This window comes from Beta vulgaris, chromosome 2 (assembly GCF_026745355.1).
Source record: "Beta vulgaris subsp. vulgaris cultivar EL10 chromosome 2, EL10.2, whole genome shotgun sequence".
Classification (NCBI taxonomy): Eukaryota; Viridiplantae; Streptophyta; class Magnoliopsida; order Caryophyllales; family Amaranthaceae; genus Beta; species Beta vulgaris.
This window is the reverse complement of record NC_079203.1, coordinates 8,758,939-8,776,314: the sequence shown is the minus strand read 5'-3', so window position 1 is coordinate 8,776,314 and position 17,376 is coordinate 8,758,939. Positions and strand designations below refer to the sequence as shown.

The 17,376-nt window shown below is 35.1% G+C and overlaps 2 protein-coding genes across 2 annotated transcripts; both read left to right on the top strand.

Moving 5' to 3' along the window:
• The first annotated feature begins 6 nt into the window (after positions 1-6).
• On the top strand, positions 7-5,023 carry LOC125494641 (RNA-dependent RNA polymerase 1-like). Its single transcript, XM_057392490.1, is given in 4 exon segments — positions 7-1,731; positions 2,185-2,335; positions 3,879-4,104; positions 4,107-5,023. Coding segments are annotated over 4 exon segments (2,604 nt in total). The 5' UTR covers positions 7-106; the 3' UTR covers positions 4,709-5,023.
• Positions 5,024-12,971: 7,948 nt separating this feature from the next.
• On the top strand, positions 12,972-14,931 carry LOC130590434 (uncharacterized protein At2g34160-like). The gene is made up of 5 exons (XM_057392868.1): positions 12,972-13,049; positions 14,186-14,234; positions 14,406-14,468; positions 14,591-14,655; positions 14,755-14,931. The coding sequence occupies exons 1-5, from the start codon at positions 12,972-12,974 to the stop codon at positions 14,929-14,931; spliced, it is 432 nt and encodes a 143-aa protein (XP_057248851.1).
• The last annotated feature ends 2,445 nt before the right edge of the window (positions 14,932-17,376 follow it).

Here is a 17,376-nt window from a genome sequence, read left to right as displayed (position 1 = left end):
GCTTCCGTATAACTGCGAACTTCCAGACTTCAGAGCTACCTTTCCATATTTTAAGGAGGATGATGGCCAATTTACTCTAGTAAGTGGCAATACCTTTTCCTGTAACATGGAACTTGTTCCAATAGTGGCTCCTCCTAGAGGAGTTGAGTTACCATTCTATATCTTGTTTAAGGTAAACTACTTGGTTCAGTTTGGATGTCTTCCTGGTCCAAACCTTGACCACAGTTTCTATCAGATGATTGATCCAAGAAAAATTGATAAGGCGTGTGTAGAATATGCACTTGAGAAATTGTATTATCTGAAGGAGTGCTGCTATGATCCATTTGGATGGCTGAAACAACAGTACACAAAATACCTCACATCTAAGAGAATTCCTGAGAAGCCAACCATTTCATTGGATGTGGGATTGGTTTATGTGCGCAGAGTTCAAGTAACTCCATGTAGAGTATACTTTTGTGGCCCAGAAGTGAATGTGTCCAATCGAGTACTGAGAAATTATCCTTATGACGTTGATAACTTTCTTCGCATATCCTTCGTCGACGAGGATCTGGAGAAATTATACTCTACAGATTTATCTCCACGTTTCTCCTCTGAACCTGGTGCCGGCATGCGGACTAACATTGATAGAAGGATCCGTTCCACTCTCAAGAATGGGATACATATTGGTGATAAGAAATTTGAATTTTTGGCCTTTTCATCAAGCCAGTTGAGGGAAAATTCTGCCTGGATGTTTGCTTCAAGGCCTGGACTGTCAGCCGCTGACATCAGAAATTGGATGGGTGACTTTAGAGAAATAAGAAATGTAGCTAAATATGCTGCCAGACTTGGTCAATCTTTCAGCTCATCCACTGAAACTCTAACTGTGGCTAGGGAGGAAATTGAGATGATACCTGATGTGAAAGTAACTGTTGGGAGAAATACACACATTTTCTCAGATGGAATTGGAAAGATATCAGCTGATTTTGCTTGTAAAGTGGCAAAGAAATGTGGTTACAACTCCACGCCATCTGCCTTCCAGATTAGATATGGTGGGTTCAAGGGTGTTGTTGCTGTTGATCCCATGTCATGTAAGAAGTTGTCGTTGCGAAACAGCATGTGCAAGTATCAATCAGATAATGCTAAACTTGATGTGCTTGCCTACAGTAAATATCAACCTTGTTATCTGAATCGTCAATTGATTACTCTCCTGTCCACTCTTGGTGTGCAAGACCGTGTATTCGAGAAGAAGCAAAAAGAAGCTTTGAATCAATTGGATGCTATCCTAAGAGATCCATTAAAGGCACAAGAAGCATTGGAGCTTATGTGTCCAGGGGAGGTTACAAGTATTCTTAAAGAAATGCTCAAATGTGGCTACAAGCCTGATGCTGAACCATTTCTTTCAATGATGTTGCAAACTTTTCGGGCAGCAAAATTGCAGGAATTGCTCACTAAGTCAAGGATATTTGTCCCACGTGGTAGAGCAATGATGGGATGTCTAGATGAAACTAAGACTTTGGAGTATGGTCAGGTTTTTGTGCAAGTTTCTGGTGCAAGATTTAGGAATGTTGGCAATGAACTCCTCACATGCACTGGTTACGACTTTGAACCAAATAACTATGCTGTGAAAGGGAAAGTAGTTGTTGCTAAGAACCCCTGTTTGCATCCCGGTGACGTCCGCGTCTTGATGGCAGTAGATGTGCCTGCTTTGCATCACATGGTTGACTGTGTTGTGTTTCCCCAGAAGGGAAAGAGGTATATGTATTACATGCTTCTCCACTCATCTTCAAATTCTGTTGTCAAGATATCGTTTCAGTTCTCATAAATTTGTGGTTGTCTTTACTTGATTCCGAATTGAAGCATATGGTGTTGTAATGCTGGGATATCTGCTGCTGATCAAAAGTGTAATATAGTCATTAGCTGTCACAGTTTCCTTCTATCTGCATCAATTCCTATACATGTATAGAGTCTTTAATATTTATTGATTTTCCAACCTCATATATATTTTCTTCAAAATTTATAGCATGATTGTTTCAACAGTTAATACTTAATAGTACTTAGGTATTATAATTTGAGAAAACAAAGTAGGACGAGAAATGATAAGTTAATGTAGGTTTTTCAGGCAAATTATGGACGCCTCGTGGATTCATAATTCTCTTTATTTTCAATCATAGATATGATTTTCTGACACATTAACGTTGATAATAGGCCTCATCCAAATGAATGTTCTGGAAGTGATTTAGACGGTGATATATACTTTGTCTGCTGGGACCATGAATTAGTACCACCTCGCCAAGAGGAACCAATGGATTACGTCGCACCTGAGAGTACGGTATTGGATCATGAGGTTACCATGGAGGTTGTTTTCTCTGCTTTCAGTTCTTTTTGCTCCATGTGCTTGTTTTTCGATTTTAGAATTTTAGTGGAGCGGTTATGAAGCATTGGCAGTACACTTTTGTTTCATGTACCTGTTTACTGCTGGTTTTAACAAGTAAATATGCCGTATACATTATGTGCTTGTTTGTTAGATGATAGTAAGGACACTCCTTTTTTCAGGTTTAATTTAGTGATTTAACTTAATGTGAAACTTCTTTTTATAACTGATATATGTATACTGATACAAATGCTGATATGGATAGCTGATGCATATATCTTTGCACCCTGTCTCTGTTGAAGACTTTAATTTTTCAGATGAGGGAAAAAACCAAAGATATACTAGTATATAGTGATTGATGGCAGCAAGTGGCTGTCAAGCTGTTAATGCCTTTTGATCTTTTATGTTTGGCGACCTTTTTGGGTAAATCAAAACATACTTCATTCATATCTATCAGATGTTCATAATGAAAAAAAGGAGGTGTTTCGATGATGGGATACATCCATGAATATCATAAAACCTAAAGATATATTGTCCCCTTTGAATGATCATTCTGTATCATACTTCTGTCATCATAGCTCTTCCCATGATTGGCAATAGTATAATGTGTTCTAAGGGTATCACGATTCACGAGGCATATGTTATTTTAATGTTTTGCGGTCTTGGCAATGTTGTAAGAATGTTAGATTTTCTAGTTATGAAATCATGTGTGTATTGTATATGTCCAACAATGTAGGCCCATTCTGGCAATACTACATTCACCATATTGATAGTGTTATGATGAGTATCTTTCTGTTAGTTCTTTGTTATCTAATTATTTTAGTTTGAATAATGAGTTGTCTCTTTAAGGTATCTTATTCTTTCTTCACTTAATTGAGAAACATACTTGAATAACTTGATGCTGCTTTTATCTGAAGTAGGAGCTTTGAGTAAGACAGGACCGTTAGCAATTGACTATGCATGAAGCCTTGGCTCCAGAATATAGGAGAAAAGGATTTTCCATGAAAACCGTATTCCGAGAAAAACTTGATTGTAAATTAGTTTTCTTTTGGTTGGATCCTCACAGGAAAAATTGGAGTGGAAAAGAAAAAAAAGAAAGAGAAATGTAACGTATAGGGAGGTAAAATATGACATTCCATCCTTGAGAAAAAGAATTTCCATCTTTGGAAGAACTATTATCCACCCATAGGAAGACTATTTTCCATCACAAACCAAACAAATGAAAATGAAAAATCTACTTTCTCCATGAAAATGTTTTCCTCCCACCCAAAGAATCTCTTAGTTTATGCTACTTGTCTCCTCATTTTGCTTTTTGGCTTGCAAATATTTGCTTAGCGGACATAGCTTTTGACAATAAACATGTTACCAGGACTCATCCTGGGTATTTCTAAAATTGACGGTTTTGTCTTGATAGTTTAATTTGCTTTCTTTTCACGAGTGTTGATGATCGACGAGTGCTTTGAACAGATCAAAGTTTTCAAGATATACATTCTTCTGAAGTGTTTCTGTTAATTGTGTACTCATGCAGGAAATTTTGGATTATTTTGCCAACTATATAATCAATGACAGCTTAGGTATCATTGCCAATGCACACACGGCCTTTGCAGATAGGGAGCCTTTGAAAGCAATGAGTGACCCATGCATACAGCTCGCTCAGCTTTTCTCGATTGCTGTTGACTTCCCGAAAACTGGCGTCCCAGCAGTTACACCACCTGCCCTCTATGTAAAAGAATACCCTGACTTCATGGATAAGCCGACAAACCAACCTATGAATCACAAAATGTCATAGGGAAGCTGTTCAGGGAAGTGAAGGAAAGATCCCCAAGTTCAACCTCCATTCGATCATTTACCCGAGAAATTGCTAGGTGTTCTTATGATCCGGACATGGAATATGATGGCTTTGAAGATCATCTGGATGATGCTGAATATTACAAAAGCCAATATGATTATAAGCTCGGTAATCTCATGGATTACTATGGTATCACCTCTGAAGCAGAAATTTTGAGTGGTAATATAATGAGAATGTCAAAGTCCTTCGATAAAAGAAAGGATGCAGAAGCTATTACTATGGCTGTCAAGTCCTTAAGGAAGGAAGCTAGGACATGGTTTAATAAGAAAGGAAATGATCCCGACTCAGGAGATGATGACGTGTATGCAAAAGCATCTGCTTGGTATTATGTTACTTATCACCCGGACTATTTTGGGATGTATAATGAGGGGATGAATCGGGATCATCTCCTTAGTTTTCCTTGGTGTGTATATGACAGATTGATCACCATCAAGAAGAACAATAGAAGGTCTGCAGATGTTTCAGTGCTGGGATATCAACTGAGACATGGACTCCGTTTCGCAGTATAAAGATTGTTTTGGCAAAGTGTTTACTGCTGAACCTTATTCATCATCCTTGTATAAATTGATGACTCGTTATGTTTTATTACGTATTGTTAAATATCTGGCTTCCTTGCTAGTTCATAAGATTATGTAAAAATAGAACTGCATTGGATGTTTTATCAGTGAATTATGGTCCGAGTTTGTAAAAATTTCAAGGACTCTTTGTTAGATGTCAAGCTCATTGCCCTTTTTTTGGTATGAAATTTGGGTGAAATGAAACAATCATCTCAAGTTAAGTTTCCACCGTCTAATATTGGATTTTTTTCTCTTTTAATTGTGACATTTATTGTGTTTTGAGATGTTTTATTATTGCTGTAATTTTTTGTACATTCTCCCTTTCAAATTAGTTGTGACATTTTTAAAATTACGGACTATTAAGATATTTTTAGAGAGGAGAGAGATAAAGAAAGAAAACAAACAAAAGGATTCCATACACAAAATAAAAGTATATCTAATTTGAAACCTCCTAAAATAAAAAGCGTCATAACTAATTTGGAACGAGATAAGTAATTTTATTGTTGTAAATTATATTCTTTGTTATTCAACAAATAATATGGTTTGGTATAAATTTTGCCTCCCTAGTTGCACGATTAAACCGTTCTAGTGCTTGTGGGTTGAAGAATTCTCTGAACTTTTTTTTTTAAAAAAATGTAGAAACTATGTACACCTTAGCTGAACATAGGAGAAAGAACGCCAACAAAAAAGTGACTTTAAGAATTGCTTAATCGTATTTGGCTATTCAAAACTTCAACATTCCTCCGTCTCATAATACTCGCTATACTTTTCATTGTGGGAAATTTCACATTACTTATTATGCTTCTTTTTTGGGCAATAAATTCTCTCTATCTCTCTCCTTTTACATGGGTCTTTTTTTTTTTTTTACTTTACCTCTCTTTTTTCTAAAAATCATCTAAGAATCCGTGAATTGAGAAGTGTAACAAATAATATAAAATGGAGAAAGCAATATGAAATTTGCTGGGATAAGCCAAAGGCATGTAAATTGTAATACAACAGTCAACACTGGGTATGCAAATGCAATATGGAAAGTTGGTTGTCAAGCGCAGAATAAAACACACTCCAGATCATGATCGATGGTTACGCACTCACGCTACGTAGTCTGGCTTATTTGTGGTTTAGTGGTTTTAGGCTATGTTCAGTTCACTTATTTTTGCTTATTTCAGATCTAATCAGATCAGATCAGATCAGATCAGAAAAAATGAGTTCAGATCAGATCAGATCAGAAAAAATAAATTCAGATCAGATCAGATCAGACCAGATCAGATCAGATCAGACCAGACCAGATCAGATCAGTTCAGATCATATCATGCTTATATTTAAAAACTCGTTATTATTAAATATCTTTCATTACATATTAATAAAAATTATAATAATTGAATATTAATAAAGTACTCATTGAGACGAATCAAACAAGACCCCACATGACTATATTTTTTCTTATATATTGAGAAAAATCTAAAAGATTATCTCTAATTGTGAATAATGTCAAGATTCTAAGTGAGAAAGATAAAAAAATACAAAGGGAGTATTATTATTTACTAGTACATTTGTTCAAAAGAATTATTATTGTTGTTGTTGTTGTTGTACTTATTAATTATTAATATTGGTAATTATTATTAATCTTGTTGTTACCATTATAAATGTCATTGTTATTATTATATTAAGTTATTTTATTGTTATTAAATAATAGAAAATTAAAAGCCACATGTTTAGAACATAAGATTGACGCAAAAATAAGAAATATATAAAATATGATATCTCAAATTCATGACAACGAAACTACTAGTCCGGATTACATTTCAAAATAAGCTAAGTGTGAGATACAAATTATAAATTTAGATTCGGTATACCTCTTCCTACCGAATTCCAAATCTCTCTAGCTATTTGAACTTGCATGATATTTATTTATTTTTTGCTCAAGTCATAGTTGTTTGTATATCTTATTTTATTTTATATGGAAAAAAAGAGTTGAGTTTGCCGACTTCTCAAGTGTGAAACTTTTTTTTAAGGGAAAGTGTGAAACATTGTATAAGTGCTCTTATAAAATAATGACTTGAGTTATATAATTATTTTTAGTAATAATAATAATTATGATTATAATTATTATTGTTGTTCTTATATAATAATGATAATAATAATTATTATTAATAATAATAAAAGTTGTGTAAAAGTTGTAATAGAAATAAAATGTTAATAATAGTAATACTATAAAGAAGATCTTATAATGTATTGCATAATAATGATTTACAAAGTAATAATATAATAGTAATAATATATTTTATAAAAGATAAGATCTTGTAAATCAGATCAGATCAGATTAGATCAGAAAAAATAAGTTCAGATCAGATCAGATTAGAAAAAATAAGTTCAGATCAGATCAGATAAGTTCAGATCAGAAAATTTCAGGTGAACTAATTAAACATAGCCTTAGAAAGGTTAGACTTTGTTTTGGCCTCAGCAACGATTGGACTACTTACCTATAATGCTGTCGAGATAAATGATTAGTATATTTTAATTTTGGGTAATTTTCATTGGTGATCATGTGTTAGCACTTATGTTAAAAGACTAACCTATCTTTTGAGGGGTCATTTATGACAAATGACTTTCTCCTGGGAGGATCATCTATGACAAATGACCTCGTTTTGGGGGAGGAGGGGGGGGGGCGGTCATCTATGACAAATGACCCCCTATAGGGGTCATCTATGATAAATGACCTTGTTCCCCATACCCTACCACATCAAACATATAATATAATATGACAAGAAAATTTAGACGTGGGTTATTATGTTAGGGGGATGCGATAGGCCCATTTCAGATTTTTTTCACAACCCTAACGCATCCAACTTTATAAATAAATGTGATACGTTGGCTTGTGTGCTCATGTACTTATGGTAATGTATTTTGCTGCATTGTTGCACCCCTGCGTACGAGATTTTTTTTTATATTAAAAAATTAAAATTAACCATGGTTAAGTTAGGCATAATTTTAGATACTGTATTTAGCCTTTTTTGTTGTATATAGCACTTATGTTTATATATGGTAATCAAAACTAATAATTCATCACAAATTTTGTATGTGGCTAGCTATACCATTAATTAGTTGATGGTGTGGCCACTTCACATATAAGATAACTAGTCTAATATGTACGAGTGTGTTAATTTCAAAACTTGTTATTCTATTATGTACTTCATTTGTACTATAACTATGATTATACTTAAAATATGAGAGATTAATAGTTAGATGAATGGAAATATATTAATTCGCTAATGTAAAAAACTAACAAATGTTGTGAGTGATTTTCTAATATTAATTTTTTGTAAATGAATTCTGAACAAAAAGAATAGACAAAGAATTGCATTAAGATATTGTATGAAAGTAGAATTTCTTCTATTCTCACTAGAGGGTAGAAGGTTTTTTGATTGAGTGAGTGAGTTAAAAAAAAAGGGATTGTTTTCTTCATTTTTTCCCCATGAATAACTGAATCAAAATGCAATAAAAAAAAGTGTGTTTTTATGCTTAATATCTTTAGCTTGATCTGTCTTAATTTTGCATTTTATTCGAGTAGCTTTTCTTGACTTGGTTTGACTGAATTAAAGAGTATCAAAAGTAGTGCTAGTGAGTGTTTCATACTTTTCAGGTGCACGTCAAAAATACCATCTTCTCTTATAAAAAGAGGTCAAGATATTTTGTCCATTTAATTTTTTGATTGAACTATTTGACGCATATACCTTTTTTAGAATGGTAAGTTGAAAAGAGAAAGGGGTTTTTTAAATTATTCTCTTTTCTAAATTTTTTTCATTTCATTAAATCATTAAGGGTAATTTAGAATTTTCGAAGGGGGACACCATCTTCCTCTCCCCTTCCCTTATATAATAGAGATTAATCAAGTAAGAGGGTTGCGACGATAGTTAAATGGAGTCACCGTGATGTATCAGGTGTACTCTAATAGAAAAGTGGGGTTACTTTAATTAACATACAAGTAGAATTATTCTTCTAATAGCCAAAACAAAATAATAGGTTACTTAAAAGAGCAAATGAGATTACTTCTTTACTTGGTTGATTTTATGTATATATTGAATTGAGGTTATTTTTATGGACATAATAAGGTTAACTTGTGATTATATAAGGCTATATGTATGAATAAATAGATATTACTTCAATATACAAATGTAGCCACACCATATATTGTTGTGTGGCTGACCACACACAAAAATTGTTGATAATTTATTATATCAAGTGAACGTGTAATTTTTTTATTGTATTAGCATGACATTACTATCGAAATTTGTTAATTTTTTGTTAACCACACTCTTTTTAGGTTCATTGATATTGAATAATTTTATTAGATATAAAGTTACACACAAAATAATGTTAAAACATACAAAAATATTTAATAATACATAATCATATGGATCGATTTTTGTTCAACCCTTTGTTTATTGTGCACATCTGAGTTACCCCATATTAGAGAAAGAGTAGAGAAAGTACCACATTATAAGTTAGAGGACATACCCCTATTATTGCTAATAGTTTTTGTTTTGTATGAATTAAAACATCCTTTGTGCTTGTATGTGGACTGAACTTTCCTCCTCCTAACTCATGAGGAGCCTTTATTTGAACACTCATTTCCAATGAGGATTATTATTGTGTACCTTATCACAAGACTCATTTTCAAGCTATCAAAGTTATCAATTATATTTCGTACAAATTTGTGATTTTTCCATACAATTTTTGTAGCATTCATATCAAGACTAGTAGGGGGTAATAATGGTAATGGGATCTGTACTCCTCAAGCAGCGCGATTGAAAGGATTTGACTTTATGACTTTAAGGTTATAAGGTAAATCTCCAATATACTAAACCAACTTGATATGATTAATTAGTCTAATTATATTATACTTGTTATGACAGAGGTGAGAAAGAAACAAATAATAGAATGAAAAATCAATAAAGCAGACAACAAATTTACGTGGTTATCAATTTGGCGACGTCCACGGGCTGAAAGAGAAAGAATATTTTTATTGATGTGTGTGAGGAAAAACAGAGTTACAGATGTTATATATGCTAACATCGTCAAATAAACGATATTAGGTTAAATAGGAATTTAACTCGGCTAATAACACTAACAAAACACTCGACGAAGAATTCCGCGCAAAGCGCGAGTCGCGGTGCCTGTCGTGAGTCGCGGTAAGCTCTCGGCGATTTCAGGCACGAGTCGTGACGAATTTCGCGAGTCGCCATTTTGTAGATAGCTCGACTATAACTTATTCAAGACATATTTTCACAAATCTCCACCTTGACTTGAATCCTCTCACAACAAACCAGAAAACAGATGCATTGGTCACAACGTCTAGAATCTCCCTACAACCAGATTTGTCCCAAAAGACAACCAGACTAGATTAGTTCTTAAGGACCTCAGAATTGCCCCAAGAGGGCAACTAACAATCTCAAACATTGAGTGAGTCTAAATTAAACAATGCTGAAACTTATTTTGCGAAACCGGCTTGGTGAACATATCAAAAGGACTATAAGCAGTTCCTACCTTCTTCACCTTAATTCTAGTCTCACTCCTTAGGAAATGATATCTCACATCAATATGCTTAGTCCTCTCATGATGGACTTGATCCTTGGCTAAGCATATTGCACTCAGACTGTAACAATACACAGTATCTTGATCATGATGTAAACCAAGACCACTAACTAACTTGCCCTTTTAGTCATATCCCTTCTTTAGCAGCTATTGTCAACGCCATGTACTATACTTCAGTAGTAGACAAAGTAACTGTAGCCTGCAAAGTTGCCTTCCAACTAACAAAAGAACCCCCAAGAGTAAATACATAACCACTCATTGACCTCCTACTGTCAACATCTTCAGCATAATCAGAATCAAAATAACCAGTGACTAAACACTGAGTATCATTCCCATAAATAAGACCAATATCATACGTACCTCTAAGGTAACGAAAAATCCTCTTGACTTTCTGCCAGTGCTCCTTACTAGGGTCACCCATGAACAAACTAACAACACTATCTGCATGTGCAAGATTCAGCCTAGTGCAAACCATAACATACATCAAGCTCCCTACCGCACTAGCATAAGAAACCCGACTCATGTACTCCTTCTCCACATCAGTCTTGGGTGCAAAAGCAACAGACAAATGATTATTCGAAGCACTTGGAGTATTTATAGGCTTAGCTGTTGTCATGCCAAACCTTGACATAATCTTCTGAATATAACCTTTCTGTGACAAGAAAAGTTTCCTCTGACCTCTATCCCTATAGATGTCCATCCCCAAAATATTTTTCGCAGCACCCAAATCTTTCATCTCAAACTCAACACTGAGAAGACCCTTCAACCTCTGAATATCAGACTTGGTCTTTGCAGTTATGAGCATATCATCTACATAGAAGGCCAAATAAATAAATGACCCACCATTCATCTTGTTCTGGTACACACAACAGTCATACAAACTAATGTTGTAGCCTAACTCAACCATATAACTCTCAAACCGCTTATACCACTGCCTAGGAGACTGCTTTAGCCATACAAAGACTTCTTCAATCTGCAAACATAGTCTTCTTTTCCCGAAACTTGGAACCCATCTGGTTGTGTCATATAAATCTCTTCTTCCAACTCCCCATGTAGGAAAGCTGTTTTCACATCTAGTTGCTCAAGTTCAAGATCCTGATGTGCAACCATTGCTAGTAGCACCCTGATGGAAGTATGTCTGACTACAGGTGAGAAAATCTCATTATAATCTACCCCTTCCCTTTGTGTGAACCCTCTTGCAACAACCCGAGTTTTATACTTAACCCCCTCAGTAGGTGAAGATCCTTCTTTCTTCTTGAAGACCTATTTGCATGTCACAATCTTCCTCTCCTTAGGACGTTTGACCAACTCCCAAGTCTGATTTTTATCTAGAGACTCCATCTCATCTCCCATTGCAGCGAGCTATTGAGCAGACTCACTACCAGAAACAACTTCTTTATATGTGGATGAATCATGATTTTCAACCTCCACCTCTTCAACAACATGTAGTGCATAAGCAACCATGTCCTCAAAATCATACCTCTTTGGAGGTCCCAAACCAACTCTTCTAGATCTATCAAGTGCTATGCTTGGTTGATGTACTTTAGATGTGGTTGACTGATGACTAGAAGACTCTTCAGTAGCACCATGTTGACCTTCTCCACCTTGGTGTTGTGATTCACTCTCATAGCGAGTGACTTGCAGCTCCACCTGTTTTATCAACATCACTAATAACAGACACCACAATAGTCTTCACAGGAGAGTTAAGTATAGAAGTTTCATCAAATATTACACTTTTACTAAGTATAGCACAACTCTCATAAGGTGACCAAATTCCAGAGGTGATCATGGGGCGGGGCGGGACGCGGCAAAAAAATTTGCCCATTGGTCGGGCCGGGCCAAAATTCTGGCCAAAATTAGCCTAGTATTTTGGGCCAAAATTAACGGGCTTTTTGGGCCAAAATCGGGTCGGGTCAAAAAATAGACTAAAAAGTCATTTTTGCCTTGCCCAAAGCCCTCTAAAGCCAAAAAAAATTCGGGTCGGGCCCGACGGCTAGCCAAAAATTCTGCCCAAAACCCGGTTCAAAATCGGGGGACGGGCCAGATGATCACCTCTACCAGATTCTATAGCCCTTAACTCCTCTCCCAAAACCCACAAATACACTCTTGTTAGCTCTAGGTTCTAATTTACCCTCATTTACATGATAATAAACAGTAGAACCAAAAACTCTCAAAAGAGAATAATCTACAGGCTTACTAGACCACATCTCATAAGGTGTTTTAAAGTCAATACTCGTGTGAGGTCCACGATTGATTAGATAGCATGTTGTGCTTATTACAACTTCTGCCCAAAATCTTTTAGCTAACCCAACATTTGAGAGCATGCACCTCACTCTCTCCAACAGTGTCTGATTCATGCGTTTTGCAACTCCATTTTGTTGTGGCGTATTTCTAACATCGAACTCAGACCAACATAACTCTAGACATTATCAGTGTGCAATCTTTTGATCTTCCTTTCAACTTGATTTTCCACTAAGACCTTCCACTACTTAAAGTTCTTGAAAGCCTCACTTTTATGCTTCATCATAATTACCCAAGTTATTCTTGAATAATCATCGACCATTGACACAAAATACTTATGACCTCTAATAAATGCAACTCGGGAAGGTCCCTAATAGTCGGAATGGATATAATCAAGAATACCTTTCGCTGTATAAATCGCCTTTGGGAACTTGTTGCGATTAAGCTTCCCAAACACACAGTATTCACAAAACATAAGGTCCTGCACCTTTTATAAAAGATCCCTCTTTGACTGAATTTGCATCCCCCTTTCACCTATGTGTCCAAGTCTCATATGCCATAACTTGGTCAACTCCTCCTTGTGAATCTCAGATGATGCAACATCAGCACAACCTGTCACAGTAGAACCTTGAAGAATATATAAGGTACCTTTTTAATACCTCTCATAACCACCTTCGAACCTTTATAAACACTCATAACTCCACCTTCACCTTGAAAACTGAAACCCTTGCTATCAAGAAGACTCAAAGATATCATATTCTTTGTCATTAGTGGAACATGCCTAATTTCGTTCAAGGTGCAGAATGTACCATCATGTGTTCTCACCCTGATAAAGCCTATTCCAACTACTTTGCAGGCAGCACTGTTGGCATAGAAACATTGCCCCCACCTATCTGCTCATAAGTTGAAAACCACTACCTGCATGGACTAATATGATACGATGCACCAAAATCAAGAACCCGCACATCCCTACAATATGACTGGTTATTATCAATTAGGGTCGTATCTTCCTTAGAAATACCTTCAGTTTCTGCCAGAGCAGCATAACCTTCATTCTTGTCCTGCTGCTTCTTTTTCTTAGGACATTCATTTTTCCAATGCCCTTTTTCCTTACAGTAAATACAGACATCAGTAGTTTTAGGACCCTTAGAATTCGAATTTTTATAGTTCGTTTTCTTTTTACCAAATTTCTTTTGTCCTTACCCCAGTAACTACTAATCCAGATGCTTGATTCTCTGTGCTAGAACCAGATGCCTGATGACAAACCTCTCTAGTATGAAGAGCAGATCTTACTTCTTCTAACGACAGACTATCTTTCCCAACAATAAAAGAATCCACAAAATTCTCATATACTAGTAGAATATATGCTTATTGTTGCGGTCATTAAGTGGCCTATTGAGACGTCATTAGCCGCGTAGCAATCAAGGGGGTAACAATATTGTATTAAGGCCCTAATTAGTGATTTTGGGAACACTTGCAGTTAATATATGATCATGCAATTCTATAAGAGAATGTTGGCTGTCCTTTACATTTTCTTTGTTAAATTCATCTAAATTGCAGTGCTAATTAATACTTTTCTGATTTCTGATGTTGCAGAGGTACATCAAGCAGTACAATGATGCCGAGCTCTCCGCTCTTGGAATGGGTATATATATCATATAATGCTCTTTACACCTTGTTTTCTTTATGTGTTCTCTGGTTAAGCATGATGATTCTTAGAAAACAAACAAACAAATAAATTAAAAAATGGATGTTTAAGCATGATGATTTTCTGATATTGCTTCAATGCTGACTAATACTTTCTGACTGTTTTCAGCTATTCCTACTCTTGTTACCATTGCTGAGATTCTCAAGGCAAATGGTGTTGCAGTGGAGAAGAGTAAGCTTACTTCTACCACCATATCACATGTTACACATCTTTCTCGGTTTTTGGTTTATCTTCTGTGTTATAACATCTGGTATATCGATCTAGTAATAACCTGAGATTGCACATTGTAACAGAGGTTCTGACATCAACAATTGGAGCAAAAGATGAGAACAAGGGCCGTGTTATTCAGAATGCAAAGGTAGTGACAATATCCTTGATCTTCTGGTATATACTGTATATATTCTTGAATGAATAATGGATAGTCAAATTGTGTTCTGAACATTGGTTAATTTTGCAGCTTGAGATTGTTCTGGAAAGAAATGACAAATCTCCTACCTCTGCTGATGAGAAATCTGCTACCTCTGCTGATGAGATTGCGAAGCCTGTACCTGAGACTAAAACCAAGGCAGTATCAGATGAATCAAAGACCGAAGCTGAAATTGCTGAGAAAAAGGAAGAATGCTCAAGTCTTTGATGCCCTACAATGTACTCCATCTGTGATCTCTTACTCAGCAACAAATGTTCTGCAAGTTTTATAATGTTAGGGTAGTAGTTAGCTTTCATAGTTTCAAGCAACAATGTAGGTAGATAATTATAAGTAGGTCCTGTGGTGATGTCTCCAACTGTTGCCACATTTTAGGAAGTAGATGATAAGTCTGGATTGATTCTATCACTTTGAATTTTTCTCTTCAGTTTTGATTGAATAATGTCTTCGGGCAGGAATTCTATACAAGTTGTACATCAGTACATGTACTCAGATTCTTTTGACAGTAAAATGCAATACATTGTATTGAGATTGACTTTTACTTTTATTGATCTTATTAGTATATCACAAAGGAACACTAACAAGTAGTACTTGAATCATCATTATTAATATACAGCACAAAACCGCAAAATTATTTGTAGCCACCGTGGCTTCAATGAGAGAAACTTAGATTAGCTGCAGCTATAACTTGTAATGAAGACCTAATGATCAGGAAAGGGACAACTTTAATTGCTAGGGTTATTGCCAACACCTTGACCCCATTAGTCAAATCTTCAGGAGCTGACCACTCTTCAGGTTTATGACTATATCCTGTAGATAAACACCACGATAACAGGAGTTCAGAAACCTATTTAACAATTAAGATGTGAAGTTTAAAAATCCAATTACTATATGCAAATTATAAGTTTGTTTAATTGGGAACATCAATTGTGATAGAGAGGTGAGGAGAGGAGGGAGAAATTGTACATAACTTTGTAGCATGGAATGAAAATAATTCTCACTGGAGAATATTCTGAGACCAAATTAGTTAGTTTGAGAGTTTAGAAGCCAAATGACTAACTCACCTAGCCTTATATAGGGAATCATGGTAGGCTCGGCTAACCATCAATTTTTAGTCCAAATTTAGCTCACGCAATGAAGCTTCCATTGCTTTGATTATTTTTTTACCAGCAAGAGGCTGGAGGATCTGAAATCACAATTTCAAAGCCTAATAGTTTGACCTTGCGTTATTGGCTATATCAGTAATTCAATAGGAGACTGATGGATTTTCTCAACCACATGATTCTTCTGGTTTCATTAATGTCACGTATGTGTGTAAGATAGCAGATAGATAGTTTGTTAATTGCAATTAGATTTTGTTGAGTGAGAAGCTAGAGGTTATAAACATAATTCAATATTACTTGCTACATATAAATAATATCGATACCAATAAATTAACAGAAGATTGGTAAATATAATTCATATTTCAACTTAGATAAAATAAGAGTATTTAATATATAATTTAGCTAATAATTATAATTAATAGTAAATAAGATGGTTTAGAAATCGGAGCTATTATAATTGCACCACTTAATTAAAGGTTGACTATGTTGTTGGACACACCTGACCAATAAATGGTGCTGTTTTAGCCAATTTTGCCTATTTGTGTGTGACAAATCTTTTTTTGCTCACTGAACTTATATGAGCTTATTATATTTTGTCGGAACTTATTAAAATTTATAGGAACATATCTGAACTATTTTTCTTTCTAAGGTCAAAACATAAATAGAAGAGAACATACTTTGAGACCATTTTCTAACTGAATTGAAATGAGCTAAGCTGAATTAAACTGAGTCAATCTGAATTGAAGTAAAATCGTGCTCAAAAAAACAAGCTTATTTTCTGTTCAATTTCAGTTCAGTTCGATACTTCAATTTCCTTCAATATTTCAATTTCTCCTAATTCATAATTTCTCCCAATTTAAAAGAACGTGGCTTAAGTCTCTTAACAATACTCGAAGAACATGCTTGACTGCTTGCGAAATTGCAATGTTGACGTCGCTGTTTTTCTTCTTTTTCTTATTCAAACTCTCTTTATTTTGTACAGAATGCTTAACATCTTTTTTTCCTCGTCACAATTAGAAGCCATTGGATCCGTACAGATCTCAGAACTTTAAATTTCCCAATAGGATACACTATACAGCAATGAAACCAAAAGACGAGGATAAAATTGGAGAAAAGATGAAAAATAAATAATTAGCGGCACTTTCAGACGTCATTAACGAAAAAGTATGATTCCTAAAATTAAATATTGACTTGACGTTGACCAATGACGACTATAATAAGACCCAATGACTTGTGTTTAAGAGATTCCAAGATCATACTCCTCACTCTTCATGCCCACTTCACTCTCACAACTCACCATTCTTTCTCTCTCCTCCAAACCATCGTGACAGTTACTCTGTTTCCTAATTAAGGTGATCATTTTCTATTTTTTTCTTCTGTTTCTACGTTATATCCTCGTGTTTCTTCTGTTTCTACGTTATATCTCAATTCATTTCTCTATTTTTCTTCTTTTCTTGCGAAGAATTGTCAGGGTTATGCTTATGCCTCGAATTATATGTTGTCGTTTTGTCTTCAAATTGTTGACTTAATAATTTGCATTTTTGTCTCACTT

Excerpts from the sequence above, each read along its gene's own strand:
- LOC130590434 (XM_057392868.1), top strand. The coding sequence starts at position 12,972 with ATGGATATAATCAAGAATACCTTTCGCTGTATAAATCGCCTTTGGGAA. Across the intron at positions 13,050-14,185 it reads TTAAGCTTCCCAAACACACA|AGGTACATCAAGCAGTACAA; the intron begins GTATTCACAAAA and ends CTGATGTTGCAG. Across the intron at positions 14,656-14,754 it reads GTGTTATTCAGAATGCAAAG|CTTGAGATTGTTCTGGAAAG; the intron begins GTAGTGACAATA and ends TTAATTTTGCAG.